We start from the raw sequence: 19,785 nt of genomic DNA, 5'->3' as shown, positions 1-19,785 counted from the left end.
AAAGAAACAATCCACAAAAACAGGGACTGAATAGAATAGGTAATACAATGACACTAAATTCATATCTTTCAGTAGTTACTCTGAAGGTGAATGGGCTAAATGATCCCATCAAAAGATGCAGGTATTGGATTGGATAAAAAAGCAAGATCCATCTATACGCTGTCTACAAGAGACTCATTTTAGACCTAAGGACACCTCCAGCCTGAAAATGAAGGGCTAGAGAACCATTTACCATTCAAATGGTCCTCAAAAGAAAGCTGAGGTAGCAATCCTCATATCAGATAAATTAAAGTTTACACCAAAGACTGCAGTAAGAGATGAAGAGGGACACTATATCATACTTAAAGGGTCTATCCAGCAAGAAGACCTAACAATCATGAATATTTATGCCCCTAATGTGGGAGCTTCCAAGTATATCAATCAATTAATAACAAAAGTAAAGAGATACTTAGGTAATAATACACTAATAGTAGGAAACTTCAACACGGCGCTTTCAACAAATGACAGATCCTCTAAGCAGAACATTACCAAAAAAACAAGGGCCTTAAATGATACACTGGACCAAACAGATTTCACAGAACTTTACATCCAAATGCAACTAAATACACATTCTTCTCAAGTGCACATGGAACTTTCTCCAGAATAGACCACATACTGGGTCACAAGTCAGGTCTCAACCAATAACAAAAGACTGGGATTGTCCCCTGCATATTTTCAGACCACAATGCTTTGAAACTAGAACTCAATCACAAAAAGAAATCTGGAAGACACTCAAACACATGGAGGTTAAAGAGCAACCTATTAAAAGATGAATGGGTCAACCAGGAAATTAGAGAAGAATTAAAAAGATTCATGGAAACTAATGGAAATGAAGATACAACCATTCAAAATCTTTGGGATACAGCAAACGTGGTCCTAAGAGGGAAATACATTGCAATACAAGCCTCCCTCAAAACAATTGGAAAAAGCTCAAATACACAAGCTAACCTCACACCTAAAGGAATTGGTGAAAGAACAGCAAGTAAAACCTACACCAAGCAGAAGAAGAGAGATAATAAAGATTCGAGCAGAACTCAATGAAATAGAGACCAGAATAACTATAGAACAGATCAACAAAATCAGGAGTTGGTTATTTGAAAGAATTAATGAGATAGATAAACCCCTAGCCAGCCTTATTAAAAAGAAAAAAAAAAAAAAACTCAAATTGATAAAATCACGAATGAAAGAGATCACAACCAATACCAAGGAAATACAAACGATTTTAAAAACATATTATAAGCAGCTATATGCCAACAAATTAGGCAATCTAGAAGAAATGGATGCATTTCTGGAAAACCACAAATACCAAAACTGGAACAGGAAGAAATAGAAAACCTGAACAGGCCAATAACCAGCAAGGAAATTGAAACAGTCATCAAAAACCTCCCAAGACACAAAAGTCAGGGCCAGATGGCTTCCCAGGGGAATTTTATCAAATGTTTAAAGAAGAAATAATACCTATTCTACTAAAGCTGTTTTGAAAGATAGAAAAGAAGGCAATACTTCCAAATACATTTTATGAGGCCAGCACAACCTTGATTCCAAAACTAGACAAAGACCTCACCAAGATACTAGCCAATAGGATCCAACTGTGCATTAAGAGGATTATTCACCATGACCAAGTGGGATTTGTTCCCGGGATGCAAGGCTGGTTCAACACTCATAAAGCAATCAATGTGATAGATCACATCAACAAGAGAAAAAACAAGAACCATATGATCCTCTCAATAGATGCAGAGAAAGCATTTGACAAAATACAGCATCCATTCCTGACTAAAACTCTTCAAAGTGTAGGGATAGAGGGAATTTTCCTCAATATCTTAAAAGCTGTTTATGAAAAGCCCAAAGCGAATATCATTCTCAATGGGGAAAAACTGAGAACCTTTCCTCTAAGATCTGGAACACAACAGGAATGTCCACTCTCTCCACTGTTATTCAATATAGTACTAGAAGTCCTAGCCTCAGCAATCAAATAACAAAAAGATATAAAAGGCATTCAAATTGGCAAAGAAGGGACACATGGGTGGCTCAGGGGTTGAGCATCTGCCTTTGGCTCAGGGAATGATCCTGGGATCCACAATCGATTCCTACATCAGGCTCTCTGCAGGGATCCTGCTTCTCCCGCTACCTGTGTCTCTGCCTCTCTCTCTCTCTCTCTCTCTCTCTCTCTCTCTGTGTGTGTGTGTGTGTGTGTCTCTCATGAATAAATAAGTAAATCTTAAAAAAAAAACTGGCAAAGAAGTCAAACTCTCCCTCTTCGTAGATGACGTGATACTGTATATAGAAAACCCAAAAGACTCCACCCCAAGATTGCTAGAACTCATACAGCAATTCAGCAATGTGGCAGGATACAAAATCAATGCACAGAAATCAGTGGAATTTCTATACACTAACAATGAAACTGAAGAAAGAGAAATTAAGGAATCAATCCCATTTACAATTGCACTCAAAAGCATAAGATACCTAGGAATAAACCTAACCAAAGAGGTAAAGGATCTATATCTTAAAAACTACAGAACACTTCTGAAAGAAATTGAGGGAGACACAAAGAGATGGTTTGTCTACACCGTCCTTAATGAACCAACCATAGATTACGGCTTTCAGAGGTTGCAGAAAGTGATCCCAAGACATCTGGGTGATCCCGAAAGGTTACCCAAGAAGCCATCTCTGATTTTCAAGGCAGAGTTGAAAACACAAAATGAAAAATGAAGTCATAACATTACGACTATTTTACATTCCATCCCTGTGTGCACCCAAGTCTTGACCACCTCTGAGTTTTATTAACACAATAAAACCTTTTAGACATTTAAAAAAAAAACATTCCATGCTCATAGATTGGAAGAATAAATATTGTGAAAATGTCTATGCTACCCAGGGCAATTTACACATTCAATGCAATCCCTATCAAAATACCATGGACTTTCCCAAAGAGTTGGAACAAATAAGATTTGTATGGAATCAGAAAAGACCCTGAATAGCCAGAGGAATATTGAAAAAGAAAACCAATGCCAGATTTCAAGCTGTATTACCAAGCTGTGATCATCAAGACAGGAGGGTACTGGCACAAAAACCGACACACGGATCAATAGAACAAAATAGAGAACCCAGAAATGGGCACTCAACTCTATGGTCAACTAATATTTGACAAAGCAGGAAAGACTATCCACTGGAAAAAGGACAGTCTCTTCAATAAATGGTGCTGGGAAAATTGGAACAACCACATGCAGAAGAATGAAACTAGACCATTCTCTTACACAAAGATAAACGCAAAATGGTTGAAAGGTCTAAACGTGAGACAGGAATCCATCAAAATCCTAGAGGAGAACACAGGCAACACCCTTTTTGAACTTGGCCACAGTAACTTTTTGCAAGATGCATCTATGAAGGCATGGGAAACAAAAGCAAAAATGAACTATTGGGAATTTATCAGGATAAAAAGCTTCTGTACAGCAAAAGAAACAATCAAACAATCAAACAAACTAAAAGAAACAATCAAACAGACTAAAAGACAACCTACAGAATGGGAGAAGATATTTGCAAACGACATATCAGATAAAGGGCTAGTATCTAAGATCTATAAAGAACTTACTAAAATCAACACCCAAGAAATAAACAATCCAATCATGAAATGGGCAGAAGACATGAACAGAAATTTCACCAAAGAAGACATAGACATGGCCAACAAGCACATAAGAAAATACTGCGCATCACTTGCCATCAGGGAAATACAAATCAAAACCACAATGAAATACCACCTCACACCAGTGAGAATGGTGAAAATTAACAAGACAGGAAACAACAAATGTTGGAGAGGATGTGGAGAAGGGGGAACCCTCTTGCATTGTTGATGGGAATGCAAACTGGTATAGCCCCTCTGGAAAATAGTGTGGAGGTTCCTCAAAAAGTTAAAAATACAGCTACCCTACAATCCAGCAATTACACTACTGGGTATTTACCTCAAAGATACAGATGTAGTGAAATGCCGAGAGACCTGCACCCCAATGTTCATAGCAGCAATATCCACAATAGCCAAACTGTGGAAAGAGCCATGATGTCCTTTGACAGATGAATGGATAAAGAAGATGTGGTCTATATACACAATGGAATATTACTCAGCCATCAGAAAGGACGAATACCCACCATTTGCTTCGACCTGAATGGAACTGGAGGGTATTATGCTGAGTAAAATAAGTCAATCAGAGAAGAATAATCATCATATGATTTCACTCATATGGGGAATATAAGAAATAGTTATAGGGATTATAAGGGAAAGGAGGGGAACTGAGTGGGAAAAATTAAAGGAGATAAACCATGAGAAACTCCTAAGTCTGGGAAACCAACAAAGGGTTGCAGAAGGGGAGGTAGGCGGAGGGGGGGGGGGGTTGGGGTAACTCGGTGATAGGCACTGAGGAGGGCACTTGATGGGATGAGCACTGGGTGTTATACTATATGTTGGCAAATCGAACTTAAATAAAAACAAATGAAAAAAAAAACATTACATATCAGGGTGCCTGGGTGGGGTCGTCAGTTAAGCATCTGACTCTTGCTTTCGGCTCAGGTCCTGATCTCAGGGTCATGGGATCAAGCCCCACATTTGGCTCTAAGCTCAGTGTGAAGTCTGCTTGAGGTCTCTCCTTCTCCCTCTCCTGCTGCCTCTTCTGCTTGAGCTTGCTCCCTCTCTAAAGTAAATAGAGCTTTAAAAAAATTATGTATAATTTGTTTCCATTACTGCAAAACAAAGCAAAAAATCCATCTACCTACCTACTTATCTATCTATCTATGAAGAGAAAAATAGAAAAAGACCTGTTAGGATACACAACAAAATATTAAACAATAATCTCTAGATGATACAATTACAGGTGATTTTTTTATTATCTGTGTTCTTCAGCTTCTTCTTGTATATAAGTGTTTCTTTTCTTTTCTTTTTTTTAAATATTTTATTTATTTATTCATGAGAGACAGAGAGAGAGAGAGAGGCAGAGACACAGGCAGAGGGAGAAGCAGGCTCCATGCAGGGAGCCCGACGTGGGACTTGATCCCGGGTCTCCAGGATCACACCCTGGGCTGCAGGCAGCGCTAAACCGCTGCGCCACTGGGGCTGCTCTAAGTGTTTATTTTCCATATTCTTTTTTTTTTTTTTAATATTTTTAAAATGTATTTATTCATGAGAGAGGCAGAGACATAGACAAAGGGAGAAGCAGGAGCCTGAGCGCTCTATGGGGAACCTGATGCAAGACTCAATCCCAGGACCCTGGGATCATGCCCTGAACCAAAGGCAGATGCTCAACCACTGAGCCACCCAGGCGTCCCTATTTCCCATTTTCTTTAAAACGAATGTTTTTCACTTTGATAATAAGATATTCAGTTATTTGTTTTAATCTCCTGATAGGATGCCATATGAAGTTCAGGCCATCAGTTACAAAATTTTCTTGCGTAAATAGTTTAACTTAAGTGTACTCAAGCTTTTCGGTTTAACTTCTCAATTGTAGGAAAGAAAAAGACCATGTTCTACAACACCACTAGGAAATCATCAGACGAATCAACAAGGGAGGACATTCTATAAGATAAATGATCTGACATAATCAAAAAGTCACTGTTATAGGAAAAAACAAGTGGTAGAAATGATTAGATTATCTAGATCAAAGGTGACACAACAGTGAAATACAAAATGTGGAAGAAACTTCATTGGCCTCTGCTTATAAACAACACCCACAAAAGACATTTTTGGGGAAAAAGACATTTTGGGGATAATTATGGAAACGGGTAGAATATTGGATCATATGGGAGCTTTACTATTAATTTTCATGAATGAGATAATGGTGTTCTGGTTCTTTAACAGAATGTATAGAAAGTCCTTATTTCTAGAAATGCATGCTGAGGTTTTTAAATGTGAGATATCATGATGCCCGATAGAGAAAGCGAAATGTCAACAGTTCAATCTAAATGGTGAGTGTTCACTGCAGTATTCTTGGGGAAAAAATTATTTTAAGACTATTAAGCTTCCAAATGGCAAGGACTGTATCCTCTCAATTCTGTATACCCAGCACCTAAAACACATCGTGGTACAATAAATGTCTGTTGAGAAAATGAATAAATTAAAAGAAGCCCATATTTTGAGATGCTGGGCTTTAGGGCTGGTAGAAATGGTGATGCTCTACAAGTTGCTGCCATCTGCTGAAAAAATTAACAGATATAAAATCTTCTGTATTGCCTGGCATATATCAGGTACTCAGTAAATGTTAGTTCCCTTATTTTTTCCCATTCCTTTTCCCCTGATACTCTTTATAGACAAATGACAGATGTCATTAAAATCAAACAACTATTTGGAAATTTATCACATAATAGACAAACCAGAAAGGACAACTAATGGGGTTGAAACAGACTGAATTCATTGAGTTAATCAGAATGAATGGACATTCTTTTTGGACAAAATACTATATGAAAAGCCCTTGCCTAGACTATGACGGACATGAAAGAGAGGTCTGAAATAGTAGCAATCATAACTATAATAACTAACTTTATATATTTTACCTCACTGAATCTTTAAATTCACTGTAGGTTTTACTATAATTGTCCTCATTGTTTTAAGTGAGGAAAGCAAGGCATGGAGAAGTAGCCAAAGGTCACAGTGTAAGTATGTGGTAGAGCTGGGATCCAAACATACTAAAGAGCTCTTGCTCTTAACCACCACTTTCTATTCTTGCCCTTGTCCTATTCCATGTGAAGGGTGGAATGTACTTCTAGCCACTCTTCTCAAAGATATGTTAGGAATCTTTCTAGACAAAATTATTATAGAGTGTTACAGGGTCACTTAAAGCAAGCAGACTAGATAAGGAAGTAACCACATACCTGCAGAACAGATGGGATTTTCTCCTGAAGTCCTGAGCCTAAAAAGAGGGAAAGAGTATGTTGAATAAAATTAGATACCCACATTTAATCTACACAGTAACCAAAACTTGTATGCTTTTCATCAAGGATAAGTCAATGCTAGATATTTCCTTATTCCTTCCTTCCCTTCTTTCCATAAACATCATTAAGTACCTATTATGTGCCAAACATCGTGAAGATGCAAAAATAAGTAAAATGCTCTATATACGGCCTAGCTGGGAGAGAGGTATGTAAACAAATGTGATCCACAATTTCATGCTGATCCAGAACAAACACTTGTTCAAGATTTGATGGAACACCAAGTAAAGTGTGGTCATTCCAACTAGGGGGGTAAAACCATGTGACCTGTGTTTTAAAAATGAAGAACTGTTCTTGATTACTTAGCCTTAAGGAAAAGCATTCTAGGGAAAGGCGTGAAAGTGGTATGCTCTGGGAAGAACAAACAGCTGGGTGTGAGTGGAACTTAAGCAACAGGGAAAAGGCAGATTGGTGAAAGAGATGAATCAAAGGCCACGTTGTGAAGAATCTCACGCTCTCTGCTAAGGAGTTTGATGTTTACTATATATAGGCAGTGGGAAGCTCCTAACAGAGTTTAAGTACAGGGCCACTATGATCAAGTTTTAGAAAGTTAACCCTGGGGTCCCTGGGTGACTCAGCCAGTGAAGCGTCTGCCTTTAGCTCAGGTCATGATCTCCAGGTCCTGGGATCAAGTCCCCTGTCAGGCTCCCCACTTGGCGGGTAGTCTGCTTCTCCCTCTCCCTCTCTCTCCAGCTTGTATTCTCTCTCTTTTTCAAATAAATAAATAAACTCAGAAAAAGAGAAGAAGAAGAAGAAGAAGAAGAAGAAGAAGAAGAAGAAGAAGAAGAGAAAAGAAAGAAAGAAAAGAAAAGAAAGAAAAGAAAGAAAGAAAAGAAAAGAAAGAAAAGAAAAGAAAAGAGAAAAGAAAAGAAGAAAAGAAGAAAAGAAAAGAAAAGAAAGAAAAGAAAAGAAAAGAAAAGAAAAGAAAAGAAAAGAAAAGAAAAGAAAAGAAAAGAAAAGAAAAATTAACCCTGGCAGCGGGCGAGCGATGAATGGGATGAGGTGAGACTGAGGCAAGAGAACCAGTAAAGTGGTCCTTGCAGTAGCCCTGCAAAGAGGACAGAAAGGAAGGAACAGCAATGAGAACAATGAGAGCCAGACTGAATACAGAAGTTAAAGAATATGGAAGAGAATCATACAGCTCTGTTTGGCTCACCAGGTTATCAGATATTTTATTTGAACTCAGCATCCCGCAAAGTTTCAAAACTAAATTGTAGTACAAGTTGGAAACAAGCAGATCTGTGATTAAATGTTGACTGTACCGTTTCCAAACTGTGACCTTCCATATGATCTTTCATATCTCTGTAACTCAGTTATCTCATCTCTTTAAAATGCAGATAATAATAGTATAATCTCATGGGACTGAAAATCTATCTTAAACTCTCTGAGCCAGTTTCCTTTTTTGTAAAATGACAAAATCTATATTTGTCCTGTAATGTTTTTGTAAAAATTAGAGAGAATGTGTAAAATAGTTCTATAGTAAGCATGGTGCTATAGTAGTACTTACTGAATAGTCATCTGATTAATGATGGGAAAATAGATTAAGATGGAAAAGAAATCATAGGAGAGAGGTTTCAATAAATGTAAAGGATTAAAGAAATCATGCAGGCTCATAAGTGCCATGCGATCCAGGGAGATATATAATTCATTGTTTTATATCATATGGCTGCCACACGTAAGACACTCAGTGAATATCTGCTGAATAGAGAAATAAATTACCAAATACCATTCATTACCACCTAGAGAGAAACAGTAGGGGGTAGCAAACTGTATATGCAAGGCAGTGGAAAAAAAAACTTGGGTTTGAATCCTAACTCCAACTCATATTAGCTATGTCATCTTAGAGCAATTAATTTACCTCTCTGGACCTCAGTTATTTATGTATAAAATTAAGATAATAAGACCCATTTCACCAGGTCACTATGAGGATCTATTCATTCATTAAACAAATACTTATTAAATGCCTAATATGTGCCAGACACCATTCTAGGCTCTAAGGATACAGCAGTAAACTAGACTAACAAAATCCTTAGGTACATAATGCTTGTATTCAAGGGGGTGGGTGGGGAAGACAATTTAAGTAACCATACATATACCTATATATAAAATGTGTCAGGTGGTGATACCTGCAATGAAGAAAAATAAAGCAAGGTAAGGAAATAATAAAGACTGATGGAGGGAGAGGACACTATTTTACATAGGGTAGTCAGGGAAGACCTCTCTAATGAGATGATATTTGGGCACAAACCTGAATGAAGTGAGGGGATCAAGCCATATGGATATCTTTCTTTAGAAAAAATTTTAATGGGCAGCCCAGGGGGCTCAGTGGTTTAGCGCCACCTTCAGCCCAGGGCCTGATCCTGGGGATCCAGGATCAAGTCCCATGTGGGGCTCCCTGCGTGGAGCCTGCTTCTCCCTCTGCCTGTCTCTGCCTCTCTCTGTGTGTCTCTCATGAATAAATAAATAAAATCTGAAAGAAAAAAAAGAAAAAAAGAAAGAAAGAAAGAAAGAAAGAAAGAAAGAAAGAAAGAAAGAAAAGAAAAGAAAGAAAGTTTAAGATTTATTTATTTATTTTAGAGAGAGTTCATGTGTGTGCAAGCACATAGGGGCAGGAGCAGAGGGAGAGGCACAGGCTCCGCGTTGAGCGTGGAACCCTGAGCATGTAACCAATGTGGGTGGGGCTCGATCACACGACCCTGAGACCATGACCTGAGCCACAATCAAGAGTCTGACGTTCAACCAAGTACCCAGGCACCCCTAAATTTTTTTAAGTAGGGTCCACCCCCAATGTGGGCCTTGAACTCCCTGCTTAGCAGGGAATCTGCTTCTCCCTTTCCCTCTGCCCCTCCTCTGCTCCTGCTCTCTCTCTCTCACTCTCTCAAATGAATAAATAAAATCATTTTTAAACATTTTAAAAAATAAAAAGAATCATTTTGATTTTATTGTGAAGGATAAAAGGGAAAAGCAAAAGCAAGGGCCTAAGTTAAGAGGCAGGAGGATGGTAGTAAAGAAGATTAGAAGGAGCTGGTCTCTAGTAGTTTAGCAAAACAGAAAGCATGAGACCTGAAACTGGAGGTGACAAATGATTTTACTCTGTCTATATTTCAAAAGTAGAGCTGAGAGGATTGTTAAAGAATTGGATGTAAAGTGAGAGAAATAACAGTGTCAAGGATGACTCCACAGACTTTGGCCTGGGCAACTAGATGAATGGAGTCATCATTTCCTGAGAATGGGGAAAAAGCAAAATGGCAGGGGAGTTAATACCCGAGATGCTCAGTAGACATTTAAGTGGAGATGATGAAAGAAAAATGATGGATGAAATACCCAGCAGAATGCAAATATTAACTATATTTAACCATTGTTATTAATATCCTTACCTTAAGAGAAAAAAGGCTTGCTTAAAAATGGTATCGGTCCTCAGACACAGCATCTATGGCAAAATAGTCATGTTAGAACAATCTTAATTATTCATAGCCTTCCAAGCACCTCTTCAGAAAGAGGCTAGAAACCCAAAGTAAACAATGCAAAAAGGGCCCCCAAATGCTCTTGTCTAGCAAAGAAGCTGTCCTTCAGTGAATCCTGAACATGAAGACAAATCAAGGTCTTCCACATTCTTATTCTACCCACTACAGAAAATGCTAAAAAAAACAGAAGTCCCCCATCCATGCTGCCTTTTTTTTCCCCTTTATTTTCCCTTTCTAATTTGATCTATTTTTTTTTCTTATATCAATCAACAGTTATGCATCTGCCAAGCACAGGCACTGTGGCAAAGGACTTAAACCATTCCCTAATTCTCAAAAGACTGCAAGACAATTTCACAGATGAGACTACTGAGGCTCACAGAGTTTATATTCCAAGAAATTATGGCTAATAAGTGTCTAAGAGGACTGTTTTACTCCACAAAAAAGTGTGCCTCTGTTACAGCACACTGTCTTAGTAATGATAATGACATCAATATCAACAAAACAATAATAATGAGAGGAGGCAGTAGCAATGGCAGCTTTCCTAAGTTTCCACCCTCCCTTTCTTTCAAACTCACTCTGCCCTGCTGGCACCCACTAGAAACAACAGTGGAATAGCTTTACTAAAGGAGTGTTTAACATAAAGGTCTTTTTATAAAGCAATTAGGTAATAAATTCTAAATATCCTAAGGCCCCATAACATGAAGAGAAATTCCTATCCTCTAATGGTAACAATTTAATCAATATGTATATCATATCAATATCAAACAATCCTTTCAATATGTATATGTTAAAATCCTATTACACAAAAGAAAGTCTGAGAAATTGTCACAGACAAGAGAAGCCTAAGGAGACATGATGACTAAATGTAATATAATATTCCAGATGGAATCCTGGAACAGAAAAATGACATTAGATTTTATAAAATGAGGGCAGCCCAGATGGCTCAGCGGTTTAGCTTCGCCTTCAGCCCACGGCCTGATCCTGGGGACCCAGGATCGAGTCCCATGTCAGGCTCCCTGCATGGAGCCTGCTTTTCCTCTGCCTGTGTCTCTGCCTCTCTCTCTCCTGAATAAATAAATAAAATCTTAAAAAAAAAAGATTTTAAAAAATGAAAGAAATACGAATAAAGTATGGACTTTAATTAGTAATAATTATTAATTTCAGTTCATTATGAAAAGCATACCATACTAATGTAAGACAGTAATAGGCAAAACTGGATATGAGGTATATGGGAATTCTCTGTACTATCTTTGCAACTTATCTGGAATTCTTTTTTTTTTTTTAAAGATTTATTTTTATTTATTCATGATAGACACACAGAGAGAGAGAGAGGCAGAGACACAGGCAGAGGGAGAAGCAGGCTCCATGTCGGGAAACCGATGTGGGATTCGATCCCGGGACTCTGGGATCGCGCCCTGGGCCAAAGGCAGGCGTGAAACCGCTGAGCCACCCAGGGATCCCCATGTAATTCTAAAACAATTCTAAAATAAATATTATTTTTAAAAAGGCTATTATATGCCAACTACTGTGCTGAGTATTAAAGGGAATATAAAAACAAAATGTAACAAATAGACAAACTTTGAAAATATTATGCTAAGTGAAAGAAGCTAGTTAGAAAGAGAAAAATACTGTATGACTCCATTAATATGAAATACCCAGAACAGGCAAATCTATAGACAAAGAAAATAGATTAGTGGTTGATTAGAGCTGGAGGGTTTGGGGTGGTAGGGATGACAACTAAGAGATAATGGAGTTTCTTTTTGGGGTGATGAAAATGTTCTGAAATTGATTGTAGTAATGGATGTACATTCTGAGTATACACACACACACACACACACACACACACACACCTGTAATCTCTAAGCCCAATGTGGGGCTCAAACACGTGACCCTGGGATCAAGAGTCACATACTCTCCCATACTGTACTGACTGAGCCAGCCAGGTACCTCATACTTTGAATATATTAAAAGTCATTGAATTATATATTTTAAATGGGTAAATATATGAATAGTATCTCAATAAAGCTGTTCAAAAAAATGTAAGCACAATCCCTATCCTGGAGGAGTTCAAATGATTGGAGATACAGAAATACACCTGTATTAAACAGCTAAACAGAACCACAGGTATTATAGGATTTAAGTCAAAATAGGTGGTATGAATAATAAGCACCTCTGGCAGGAAATTCAGGTGGAAATGGCCAGGAGAAGTTTTTAGCTTTTGGAGTGTTATGTCTGTAACACTGAGCACATTGAGAATGTGCTCAGTCATGAACATTCTCCTCAGAAAAATACATACAAGCATGAATATCCAAAAGTTTGCACACTACTTAGGGAGATTCACTGGAACTCTTCAAACACCCATACATCACTATGCTAAACAAAAACTCCTCAGGGGCAAGGGTCATGTTGTATTCCTCTCAGGTACATTGTAGACATTCAATCAAGATTTGTTTTTGTAAATAAATAAATGATTAGAAAGTGAATGAGTGATAATCATGGCTACCATTTATTAAGCATCCACATCTATTTTGTTGAGTACCTACCATATATCTAAATCATAATTCCCTTACAGAATATTATTATTCTGTATTATTATCCCATTTTACAGTTGAAGAAATGGAGATTAAATAAGTTACCCAAAGTCAAACAGCCACTATTAGAATTAGCATAGGATCTTAGGATTCTCTGACTCTAAAGTCCATTAAGTTTCCCACTATTCAACACCCTCTCTCAAATCTGTTAGTGCTTAAGAAACCAGCGGGTGGGGGGGGGGGTACCCCTCAGTGGCTCAAGTCAGTTAAGCAACCAACTCTTGGTTTTGTTCAGGTCATGAGCTCAGGGTTGTGAGATCAAGCCCTGCGTCTGGCTCTGTGCTCAGCATGGAGTCCGCTTGAGATTCTTCCTCTCCTTCTCCCTTTGTCCTTCCCCACTACACCTTCGTGCCCTCTCGCTCTCTCTCTCTCTCCGAAATAAATAAAATAAATATTTTATTTTATTATAAAATAAATATATATTCTGTTCACTCATCTCTATTCTGTTCGTCATGGTTGATAGATCTTGGGACTGGAGGAACCTTAGACTCATCTATTCTAACTCCAGAGAGGGGAAGTACTGGCAGAAGTACTGGCTAGTGGCTGGAGCTCCTGTCTTCTGGGACTCCCTGTTGTCTTCCCTGCCTTTTATGCCAGCCAATATTAGGTTAAGCATACTGTACGCATAATTACAAAGTCCTTTAGTATCCAATTTAATTGCAGTTTTTAGGATCATCTATGCATTTTGCCCTTCCTTCCATCTATTCATATCATTTCCAATCTTCTCTTCATTCTCTGGGATACTTTTCCTAAATTTGCTCAAGCTTTTCCCTTCCCCCTCCTCAATTTTTTTTTAAACAGTTTATTTATCTGAGAGAGAGAGAGAGAGAGAGAGCATGAGTGAGGCAGGACAGAGGGAGAGGGTCTGAGCCGAAACCAAGAGTTAGATGCTTAACCAACTCCGCCACCCAGGCACCCCCAGAATATATTCTTAAGTAGGTCACTTCATACAGAAGAGGAACTGAATGGGAAGAAAGATCTAGATGACACTGATTTTTTCCCTCACGTTAATCACTCAGATTTCTCAGTCTCTACAAAAGCAAAGGATTTAATTATCTAAAAGCCAGGCTTAAGGGTTGACAACTTTCTGGAAGACATTCAAATTGTGGTGTGAACTCTCCATTTCAGCTCTGGGAAATGTGCTTCCTCTCCCCTGCAATGCTCGGCATTATTTATCAGAACAAAAGTAATCTATTTTGGGACTATATCCACAAATACCCACTCCCCCCAGTCAGCAAATGAAGAGCGGCTATAGCTCTGCAGCAAATAAAGAGGGTGGTGACGTTAGTGAATGAATGAATGAACAGGGACACAGCTGCTGCAGTGGGTTACAAAAATACTTGTGCCGTGAGCTCGGGAGCCAAGAACAGAGGGACTGCACAGCTACTAAAGACTGAAGTCATGAGGCCAATCTAGACCATATGACTAGCTTCACACACCAGAACCCTTAGGTGAGTGGAGACAGTAGTGAGTCAGGGGCCCATGAGGCAGGCAACTAAAAGCTGTTTTACAGGTATTAACAGAATACTTTTGTTTATTAACAAATATTTAAAATGGCAGTTTCTACCGCTTACTGAGTATATCCCTTGTGCTAATCACTTTACACATACTATTTCAGTTCATCTTTACACTACTCCGATAGAGACATAATTGAGACAATTGTGTCTATTTTACAGAGGAAAAATGAGAGGCTTAGGAAAATTGTCCAAAGTTATAGGTTTGATAAGAGGTGCCAAGAATTCAAACCCACGGCTGACTGAATCCAAACCCCATGTCTTCCAGTCTACCACACGACCTCTCAAAAGAGTAATACCAATTCATGAAATTCATATGCTAATAATAATAGTATCAATAATCCTACCATTTGTTGAGCACCTGCTATATGCCAAATATCATTTCCTTAAATCCTCACAACCGTTCCGTGAGGTAGGTTTTTCTACTCATTTTACTGTGAGGAAACTAAAGCTTGGAAAGGTGAATCAGAATGCCCAAAGCACACAGCTGGCGAGTGGTCTTCTAGCTGACCTTTTCCCAAGTTCTTTCAAAATTGCTTTTGTTAATAGTTTTCCCTTTGGTCTAGATCTCTTCTTAATATGTTTAATATGTTGAGTGTCAAAGTCTGTCTTTGAACTAAGTCTTTATGGCAGTTAAGAGCACAGGTTATATATAGATTCACACAAACATGGGTTTGAATATCAAAACTTCCATTTTAATAGTTGTATGATCTTTGGCAAGTCACTAAAGAAATACTTGGCCTTGTGTACATATGATTTAATTTACATGAAATGACAAGAACAGACAAATCTATACCCACAAAGCAGATTAGGGGTTATGTGGGGATGAGCAGAGGGATGAATGAGGAATGACTGCTTATGGGTTTTTTTTCGAGTAAAGGAAATGTTCTGGAATTAGATAGTGATGATAGCTGCCCAACTTTGTAAATGTACTAAAAACCACTGAATTTTCCATCTTAAAAGGGTGGATATTATAGTATGTGAATTATATCTCAATTTTTTTAAAAAGAGCTTTCTGCCTGTGGACACCACCAAGTAAACATTGTTAAAGTTTCCTCTCCCACCACCGTCATATCTAAGTCAGTCTCCCAAAGAGCCTGCGCAGCCGTGGAAGTTCTTCACTGGAGGCTTGAGCTTTGAAACAATGGATGAAAGTCTGAGAAAAGTCTGAGAAGTCATTTTGAGCAACGAGGAACCCTTACGGACTGTGTGAATATGAGGGTCCAACCACCAAGCACTCCAAAGGCTTTAAGTTTGTCACGTATGCCATTGTGGAAGAGGCAGATGCAGCCATGAATGCAAGGCCACACAAGGTGGACGGAAGAGTTGAATGCCACTGTGGAAAAGGTAGATGCAGCCATGAATGCAAGGCCACACAAGGTGGATGGAAGAGAACAAAAGAGAGCTGTCTCAAGAAAAGATTCTCAAAGATCTGGTGCCCACTTAACTGTGAAAAAGATTTTTGTTGGTGGCATTAAAGAAGACACTGAAGAACATCATCTGAGAGATTACTTTGAATAGTATGGGAAAATTGAAGTGATTGAGATCATGACTGACTGAGGCAGGGGCAGAAAGAGAAGCTTTGTTTTTGTAACATTTGATGACCATGACTCTGTAGACAAGACTGTCATTAAAAAATACCATACTGTGAATGGCCACAACTGTGAAGTAAGGAAAGCCCTATATAAGCAAGAGATGGCTAGTGCTTCATCCAGCCAGAGACTAAAGTGGTTCTGGAAACTGTGGAGGTGGTTTTGGTGGGAATGACAACTTTGGTTGCAAGGTAACTTCAGTGGGGTAGGTGGCTTTGGTGGCAGTCGAGGTAGTGGTGGATACGGGGCAGTGGAGATGGCTGTAATGGATTTGCTAATGATAGAAGCCACTTTGGAGGTAGCGCAAGCTATAACTTTGGCAATTACAACAATCAATCCTCAAATGTTGGATCCTAAAAGGAGGACATTTTGGAGGCAGAAGCTCTGGTCCCTATGGTGGTGGAGGCCAATACTTTGACAAATCATGAAACCAAGGTGACTATGGTGATTCCAGCAGCAGCAGCAGCTGTGGCAGTAACAGAAGGTTTTAATTACTGCCAGGAAACAAAGCCTAGTAGGAGAGGAGAGCCAGGGAAGTGACAGGGAAGCCACAGGTTACAATGGATTTGTGAATTCAGCCAAGCACAGTGGTGGCAGGGCCTACCTGCTACAAAGACAAGTTTTAGACCATACTCATGTGTATGGGCAAAAAACTTGAGGACTGTATTTGTGACTAATTGTGTAATAGGTTATTTCAGTTTCTGTTCTGTGGAAAGTGTAAAGCATTCCAACAAAGGGTTTTAATGTCATTGTTTTGTTTTGTTTTGTTTTGTTTTGTTTTTCCACACCCATGCTTTTGATTGCTAAATGTAATAGTATGATCATGAAAGAAAGGAAGGAAGGAAGGAAGGAAGGAAGGAAGGAAGGAAAGAAGGAAGGAAGAAGAAAAGAGAAAAGAGAAAAGGAAAGAAAAAGAAAAGAAAAGAAAAAAAGAAAAGAAAAGAAAAGAAAAGAAAGAAAAGAAAAGAAAAGAAAAGAAAAGAAAAGAAAAGAAAAGAAAAGAAAAGAAAAGAAAAGAAAAGAAAAGAAAAGAAATATCTGGCCTTCTAGCATAACTGTTAGATTGTATTTCTAGGCTGCAGCTGAGCTTTGCTAAGCCCTGTATCCTACCTTCCTCCAGGGCTAAATTGTTTCAAAATAACTGTGGTTACCTAAAATGTTAAGTCTAATCCTCTACCATCTCCCCAAGCCTCATCCCCATATTTCTCTGCATACCCTCCCTTGATCCAAGCCCCACTGCTTCCCTCCCTCCCAATTTCATCTGGGCTCTCCGGAACTTCAAATATATTCTCATTTCAGGGCCTTTGTGCATATTCTCTCTGTTCTCTCTGTTTAAATTCTATCGTTCTTTTTTTTTTTTTTTTAAGGATTTTATTTATTTATGAGAGGCACAGAGAGAGGCAGAGACATAAGCAGGCTCCCCACAAGGAGCCCAATGTAGGACTCGATCCCAGATCCCGGGATCACGCCCTGAGCCGAAGGCAGACGCTCAACCGCTGAGCCACCCAGGCGTCCCAAATTCTATCATTCTTTAAGTCTTAGTCATGTAAAATCCTCAAGAAAACTTTCCTTACTGCTCAGATTTACTTGGATCCTGCTGTTATACACTTACATAGCACCCAGAATATTTATTTTGGGGCATTTATCACAATTAGTTATATGTAGTTATAGCAGTTATATGTTTAGCCTGTCTCTTTTGCTAAGAACACAAGTTCCATGAAGACAGGAAACTGCTACATCCCAACATCTACCATACTTTCTGGCACACTGTAGGTGGTGTGCTGATTGGATTAATAAATTCCTCTAAACTTCACTTATTTTTTTTTAAGATTTATTTATTTACTCTGGGTGGCAGAGAGGAGAGAATTCCAAGCATACTCTCCCACTGAGTGGTGAGAATCCCAAGGAGACACCCATGACCCTGAGATCAGGAAAAGATTGAAAACCAAGAGTTGGACGGACATTCAACCAACCGAGCCACTCAGGTGCCCCTCCTTATCTTTAAAGAAGTTATAGGGGATCCCTGGTGGCTCAATGGTTTAGCACCTGCCTTCGGCCCAGGGTGTGATCTTGGAGACCCAGGATCGAGTCCCACACCAGGGTCCCTGCATGGAGCCTGCTTCTCCCTCTGCCTGTGTCTCTTTTTTTTTTTTTTTTTTAATTTTTATTTATTTATGATAGTTACAGAGAGATAGAGAGGCAGAGACACAGGCAGAGGGAGAAGCAGGCTCCATGCACCGGGAGCCCGATGTGGGATTCCATCCCCGGTCTCCGGGATCGCGCCCTGGGCCAAAGGCAGGCGCCAAACCGCTGCGCCACCCAGGGATCCCATCTGCCTGTGTCTCTGCCTCTCTCTCTCTCTCTCTCTCATGAATAAAAAAATAAAATCTTAAAAAAAATTTAAGAAGTTATAAAAATGTTTACCTCATATAGTTGTTGACATGATTACATTAGATAATATATGAAAAGGACTTAGCAAGTGCAAAACATATTGTTAATGATCAACTTGGTAGCAGTGATAACGGTAGTGATTGTTCAGTTCCTCATTTATTAAACAATACGTACTCTACTGCATGACAGTTGCTGAAGATAAAGCCATGAACAAACTAGTAAAATATCCCTGTCCTACAGCTTATAGTCTAATAGTGACCAGGAAGTAGCCAACTTCTTGATCATTTTCCTGGGCTTTTAGATTCCCTGCCCTTCTAGGCACGCTGAAATTTATGCCCTCCTATTTCACATTTTATGTCCTCCTAATTCATGTCTGTTGGGTTTGTTTGCTTCAGTTCTCAGTTATTTATTCATAGGAACTCTGCTCCATGTTGGCCTTCAATGTGTTTTTACTATGAGATCAGTCCCCAAGGTTACTCCTCCTGGCATACCTTTTGTGATCACCACCCCTGGCCTAACCATATCCTTGTGGTTCAGAGGTATGGTAATCCCTGAGGAAAGAACAGTAATCTCAGGGTAAGTGATATCCAGACCTAAACTGGATACTCAAGGACCATCCATTTTCTGTGTAAAGTAACTCAGCAAGTGAGTCATTACTCATTCCCTGGTGGATTCTGACTTCCACAGACATTATCCTGCCATCTTGATTGATCAGTATGTTTTCTGGGGTGTGATGAATATCAGCATTATGGTCTTTTAAAAAAATTATTTAAATTCAATTAATTAGCATTTACTACATTAGTTTCATAAGTAGAGGTCAGTGATTTATCAGTCTTATATAATACCCAATGCTCATTACATCATGTGCCCTCCTTAATGTCCATCAACCAGTTACCCCATCCCCTCAGCCATTATGGTCTTAAAACTACTCCTACTTACTATTTCTATTGAACCAGAGAGGTATGAGATTCCACCCAGTTTTATTCCAGTAAAGTTGGGCTTTTCACTCATCTAAAATGTGAGTGGGGGATGCCTGGATGGCTCAGTTGGCTGAGCATTCAATTTTTGGTTTCAGCTCAGGTCATGATCTCAGGGTCCTGGGATTGAGCCCCACATCAGGCGCCAGGGTCAGCGGGAGTCTACTGGAGATTCTCTCCATCTCCTTGTTTCTGTTCCTCCCCTTGCTCATATGCCTGCTCTCTCTCTCCCTTTCTTTCAAAAAAATAAA

General features: G+C 39.0%; 1 protein-coding gene across 7 annotated transcripts in view; it reads right to left on the bottom strand.

Annotated features, from left to right (window-relative positions):
• The window catches only part of MRPL48 (mitochondrial ribosomal protein L48), a 100,446-nt gene that overhangs the window by 42,027 nt on the left and 38,634 nt on the right, over positions 1–19,785 (bottom strand). For all 7 annotated transcript variants that reach the window (XM_072794586.1, XM_072794587.1, XM_072794589.1 and 4 more), the window contains 2 exons: positions 10,383–10,435; positions 6,889–6,926 (listed from right to left, as the gene is read on the bottom strand). In XM_072794586.1, the coding sequence (XP_072650687.1) occupies positions 6,889–6,926; positions 10,383–10,435 (91 nt within the window). The remainder of the gene's footprint in view (positions 1–6,888; positions 6,927–10,382; positions 10,436–19,785) is intronic.

Source organism: Canis lupus, chromosome 23 (genome assembly GCF_048164855.1).
Source record: "Canis lupus baileyi chromosome 23, mCanLup2.hap1, whole genome shotgun sequence".
In the NCBI taxonomy this organism is placed as follows: Eukaryota; Metazoa; Chordata; class Mammalia; order Carnivora; family Canidae; genus Canis; species Canis lupus.
This window is presented reverse-complemented; position numbering and strand designations above follow the sequence as displayed.